Source organism: Microtus ochrogaster, unplaced genomic scaffold (assembly GCF_000317375.1).
Source record: "Microtus ochrogaster isolate Prairie Vole_2 unplaced genomic scaffold, MicOch1.0 UNK11, whole genome shotgun sequence".
NCBI classification, from domain to species: Eukaryota; Metazoa; Chordata; class Mammalia; order Rodentia; family Cricetidae; genus Microtus; species Microtus ochrogaster.
This window is the reverse complement of record NW_004949109.1, coordinates 6,924,961-6,931,038: the sequence shown is the minus strand read 5'-3', so window position 1 is coordinate 6,931,038 and position 6,078 is coordinate 6,924,961. Positions and strand designations below refer to the sequence as shown.

Below are 6,078 nucleotides of genomic sequence, written 5' to 3'. Positions count from 1 at the left end.
ACAAATCCTGTAGAGCTGGTGTTCTCAGCTCTCAGGTAAAGAGCAAAGGTTTCCTGCCATGAGGGAAAACTAGCAATTTGTAGAGTATGTCTAGAAAACAATGCAGACCTAAAGGTGGAGATTTGTAATGCGTGTTGTCTGCACAATGTTCTTTTATTAAAAAGGCTTGAAGTCTGTATCAGTTCCTCCTGGCTTTTGTGTATTTCACCTGATCTCCCTGAATCTCTATTTGAGGTGAGATTATCCTCATTTTACTGACAAGGGAGCACAAATACAGATTATTAAGAAATCCATGCAAAGTTGTAAAACTGGCTGGTGATGAGGTTGCAATCTGAATTTAGGGTCTACTCCTTTTTTGTTTTTCGAGACAGTGTTTCTCTGGGTAACAACCCTAGCTGTCCTAGAACTCACTTTGTAGACCAGGCTGACCTCGAACTCACAGAGATCCACCTGTCTCTGACTCCCGAATGCTGGGATTAAAGGTGTGAGCCACCACCGCCCATCTAGGTCTTCTCTTATCCTCTGTTCTGGTCAGTGGTCCCCACGTGTGCTTGGTGCCTCGAAGCTTCCAGCTACTTGGAAGTTGACACGTCCTGTCTCCTCCCACTCAATTCCCAGAACTTTCCTCCACTTTAACCCCTAGTTTTTTTCAGCTAGAGTGGTCCACCTCACTACCAGGCTGCCAGGAACCTCTGGGATCCCCAAATCGTTTCCATTCCAAAATGCCTTGAGGCCCCTCCTATAAAGAGGCTTGGAGCCCAGGACAGACGTGGGCGCATATTTTATGGGGACATTGCCTAAGGTTTTGGGCGGGGCAAAGCTTGACTAGGAGCGGGATTTAATTTAGGGGCGTGGCCAAACAATGGGGCGGGTCCAGAGAGCTGGGTCCTGCAGGTGCCTCCTCCTCCGGCTCTCCAGATCCCTGGCCGCGCCAGGCACTGTGCGGGCAGCCGACGGAAAGCTATTGTGCCTGGCTGGGGTCAGGCTGAGACAGCCCCTTGTACGCTCTGGTCCATTGTCTTCCTGGCTGGTGTTGGCGACAGGGTCCCACACGTGCCACCGCGGCGGCTGCAGTGCCGGGCAGGGTGGGCGCCCACATCCCAGGCGCGCTTGGGAGATGAAGCTCCAGAAGCCGTGGTGGGCGGGCGGCGGCCTCCTGAACCTCACGGTGCTGCTGAGCTTAGCTAGGCTCCGTGTGGACCTGGATCTCTGCCTGCCGCAGCCGGCCGCCGCACTTTGCGAGGAGCTGCTCCCACTCTGTCCCACCCGCCCCGCCTGCGCTTCAAGCCCCTTCTCGGCCTCGGAAGGCTGGGGACACTCCCCCGAGCTGCTTGCCAAGGGCCGGCTGCTGCGCGAAGTGCGCGCGCTCGGCGTCCCCTTCGTTCCCCGCACCCGCGTAGACGCGTGGCTAGTGCACAGCGTGGCGACCGGGGACGCAGACGGGGCCCACGGGCTGCTCGGCACGGCCGCCTCGTCTGCTGTGGGAGACGGCGGCCAGGCGGCACCCGCAGGCGGCGGGGACCCCCGAGAGACTCACAGCAGCCCTCTGGCTGCCGAGGAGGAGGAGGAAAAGGCGGCGGAACCGACGGCGCAGGTGCAGGACACAGGCGGACGCGAGAGCCAGGTAACCTGAAGGGACGCGAGCGAATGGCACGTCTACCCAGGGTTGGAAGTACTGGCCCGGAGCTCTAAGGTCACTAGGCAGGGCCACACCCGTGCTCTCCTTACCCTAGGTAGTTAGTTGCAGGTTGCGGGACTAATCTGCCCTGCCTCTTTTTGAATGAAGATGGTGAGTGCTGGGATTTGATTTTGGGAAAAGTGGATGAAATCGATTTGCGTGCGGAAAACACCCTTCTTGTGTTTGATGGCTGTGGAGGGTAGTTTGGTAATGAGGAAGCGAGAGGGGAAGGTGTTGTCTGGTTCATGGTCTTCAATCAGTACCCCGAGTGCATTAAGACTCCTTGATGGGGAACGTGTGCGGCACTAGAGACTCTGGGGGAGGCTTCATCCTCTGAGAAGATGCTCTTCTCTCTGAAGAACCAAGCACCCAAGCCAAGGAGGCAGGGCCCTCGCCCTGAATTTAACCTTACTGTAGCCCGTTTGTGGTTGTGCACCTGGAATAAGGAGCCACGGTGTTCAGTGCAGTTGGTCCCTCTGATCTAATCATCTACCCCCTCACTTAAGAATCCTCGCTTAAGAAATCCCTTATTAATAAACACAAAACACGTAGTTTTTCCTGGGACACGCAAGTTCCCTTTGGTTGTCGGTGCTCCCGTTTAGCTGAACAAAACAGTTCCCCAAGATCTATGGACTGAAACTGGAAAGACCTCTACATGTAGAGAGCTCCTGCCTCCCCGGGAGCTGCCGAGAGCTTGGCATTATCGGTGTGGATCCACAAGTGCTCGTAGGACGTTGTTTCTGTGAAGAGCAGCCTTATGCAAAATGGGAATTGGACTAAGCTGATTTGTTTGCGGCTCTTCAGAATCACCCAGTTTGTGTAGGCAGTTGCCTGACGGGCTCCTCCACCCTTTCTTGGAGGGGTCATTGCATGAGGTGCTGGTGATTCACTGTTAGGTTGATCTGATGATCCCTTCCTCCTCCTCCCAGGGCTGGGAACTAATGGGGTGGGGGTTGGTGCTAGTCTTGGTAGGCTTCTGTTGGTTTAGAACAAACAGGAAGCCACTCCCGATTCCACTTGGCAGATCTGAACTCCAAGAGGGAACGGGAAGGGTGTCATCCCTGAGGCGAGACACTCGCTGCCCCCATACCTTTCCTGGTCCTGCAATGTGTCGGTTTGAAATCCTAGGTAGATTCTATACAAAGTGGTACCACGCCTTTCTCGCGACTGAATGTCCTCCAGCTTACTAAGTGTAGAAGACTTTGAAGGTAAGGTTTTTCTCTCAGAAGACTTCCTTCCTACCATTACCTGGCTGATACCTATATAGATAGTAAGCTGATTTTGGAGGCAGCTCTGATGGCCTGGGAACTGAAGCACAGGTTAAGAAACTCGTGCAAGGTAACAAAACTGGCTGGTGATGGAGGTGGCATCTGAATTGAGGTGTCAGGCTCCTCTAATCTTTCTCTTACTCTCTGTGGCAGCCAATGGTCCTCCTTGTGAGGACCCGGTGTCCCTCCTTCTTAGATGTAATAAAGCCATGATAGTCCCAATTCCTCCAGCCTCCCACCCCAACACTTCTCTTGGCAGTGCTGGCCTGTGCACCTGCTAGACAATGGTAGCCGTGGGGGTTTGGTTCTGTTCAATTAGGCAGCGGTCAGCTGCTGAAGACTTTAGATGTAGGAGCCAGTGAACTGGTGTGGTAATGCCATTTACATGTCCAATTTGTGCTTAAGGGGAAAAAATCCATATATTAGTAAATGCCAGAAGTGGACTGAGAACCAAGTCTTCCGTCTCCCAGAATGGCATATAAATTAAGTTCTGTGGGCTATACTCAGGTTCTCTCTATAAGAGTGTATCTGGGATGGGACGAGTCAGGCCCTGACTCAGTCTGTCTCCGGGCTCCAAGTCAACTACTTTCTGGTGCTAGATTGGTTTGTTTGTTGTCTGTTTGATTGGGTTTTGATGGGGGGTGGGGGTGGCCCACAACTAGCTTTATTGAGTATTGTTGACCAGGCTGGCCTTGAACTCTTGGTCTTCCTGTCCCAGCCTCTCAAGTGCTGGGATTACAAGTGTGCACCACCATGCCTGGCTTGGATTGTTTTCGTAAAAGCAGGTTCTGGGCTGGGAGAGAGCGCAGTGGTTGGCTAAGAGCACTGGTTGAGCTTGCAGAGGACCCAGGTTTGGGTCCTAGCACACATGGTGGCTATCGACCATCCACTTCCAGAGGATCTGACACCCTCTGACCTCTGCAGACCCTGCGTGTTCAGGTACACAGAGACACATCCAGGCGACATACTCAAACACACTAGGTAAAAATAAATAATTCTCTTAAGAAATCATAGCTGGACGGTGATGGCACACGCCTTTAATCCCAGCACTCAGGAGACAGAGGCAGGCGGATCTCTGTGAGTTTGAGGCCAGCCTGGTCTACAGAGCAAGTTCCAGGACAGGAACCAAAGCTACAGAGAAACCCTGTCTTGAAGAAACCAAAAAAAAAAAAAATAGTAAAATAAAAAGCAGGTTATACAGTCATAATGAAGACCATGACTCTGGGGAATATGGGCTAGAGAAATAATGCCAGGCTTTGCGATTGCCTAGGCCTTCGTACTTCCTCCCATGGCCAATGTGAATCACTCCAAGCCCCCGTGGGAGAGTGAGGTTTTTCCGAACGGGTGTCGAGCCAACTAACGGGGAAGGTTGGTGTGAAGTGCCAGCCCTGAGCCCGCAGCGCACTGGGCTTTTCCCCTTCATTAGAAATCTGCCCCTGTCCCCGTCCACCTTTTCCTTTGGATTTGTCTGTCTCTGGAGCCAGCTTGCTTATTAGGGAGTGAATGTGGAGGACGGTAGGAATGCAGATGGAGAATTAGATAATTGATAGATAATTCCAGGGACTTCCATTTGAGCTGTAGAAGATTCTGGTTTTAGAGTATAATTCTTCACAACTTCTAGGCATGTGCAAAAAAAAAAAAAAAGCGATTTTAGAATAGGGGGTTTTTCAAAGTATCAAAAGACAAGTACTGCTTTGATTTCACTTCTTGGGCTAATAATTATGAAAACAGACTCTGGAATTCCCCGGAACCGACAGCTTCCTTTTATAACCATGGTCATTCACTTACAACTGATGAAGCTCGTGCTTGGCTCGGGGAAGTGTGGAGTTCTTAAGAAATAAAGCTATGGGGGATGGAGAGATGGCTCAGGGCTTAAGAGCACCTGCTGCCCTTCCAGAAGACCCTGGTTCTGTTCCCAGCACTGAAATGGCGGCTAACAAGTGTCTGTCACTCCAGCTGCAGGTGACGCCCTCTTCTTGTGTGCCAGAGGGCATCACGTGAATTTGCTTCCCTTGCCGAGCACCCAAGTTTGGGTCCTAGTACTCACATGGTGGCTATCAAGCACCGGTAACTCCAGTTCCACAGGATCTGGCATCCTCTTCTGACCTCTGTGGGCCCAGGGTTTGCAAGGCACCCATACACATAAAAGAAAATAATAAAAAAGAACAACAGTTTTGAGAAAGTGACTATGTCGGCGTTTCAAAGAGCCGTTGGAAACTGAGCTGGCTTGTGCTCATCCTTGTGTCCTCTTTCACAGCAACCCCTCTGCTGCCTGAGCAATCTTACCAACACCCACCCGACTTACATTAGGATGGTTCCCTTAGGTCATAGAATCACATATATAGCCCAAGGATGAAGGGGAGAGAAAAACCATTTCTGATTGTTGAAGTCAATTTTATACCTGTTTCAAAAGTCAATAGCATCTCCTAACGCTTAGGCCAATTGGTCAGAGGTGGGAAACAAACTTCCCTGTGTGGCTTCACGGGAGGGTTTTCGTTTTGCTGTCAGTGGCTGTTGTAAAGGTCTACTTTGGCTTCTTGAATGGGAAAGAACGGCACAGGCTATTGTGTTAGAGTTCTAGGATACAGTACTCAGGCTGCGTGCTCAAAGAGAAATTTCCTGGAGGCGAGAGGTCCCAGGCGAGGTATTGGCAGATTGGTTCCTTCTAAGGACTGATGGGAGGAGCTGCATTTTGGTGGTCTGCTGGAGTAGTTGGCGTTCTGTGGCTTCTGCTGCCAGTCTCTGCCTCTCCCTTCACACGCCTCCTTCCTACACACTCCCTTTTACATAGGAAGGCCCGTCCGGCTCTCTTTTTACCTACTCATATTTACAATTACTGGATTTCCTAATATGGCCACATTCTTAGGCGTTAGGACTTAATAGGGATTTTAGAGGGCACAGTTTAACCGGAACAAGTCCCATCTCCTTTCTGTCCACCATACAGCTTGCTTATATTCCAGCTGTTAGAAACTGAGTCAGTTCTGGGAGGTGGTAGTACACACCTTTAATTGCAGCACTCAGGAGTCAGGGGCAGGTGATCTCTGTGAGTTCGAAGCCAACATGGTCTACAGAGTGAGTTCCGTAACAACCAGGGCTACACAGAGAACAGGGCTGTCTCAAAAAAACAAAAAG

At 51.1% G+C, this 6,078-nt stretch overlaps 1 protein-coding gene across 1 annotated transcript in view; it reads left to right on the top strand.

Annotated features, from left to right (window-relative positions):
- The first annotated feature begins 1,004 nt into the window (after nt 1-1,004).
- Nfe2l3 (nuclear factor, erythroid 2 like 3) overlaps nt 1,005-6,078 on the top strand; it is a 24,558-nt gene continuing 19,484 nt past the window's right edge. The window contains exon 1 of the mRNA XM_005366614.3: nt 1,005-1,624. Within this exon, the coding sequence (XP_005366671.1) occupies nt 1,118-1,624 (507 nt within the window). The 5' untranslated portion in view covers nt 1,005-1,117. The remainder of the gene's footprint in view (nt 1,625-6,078) is intronic.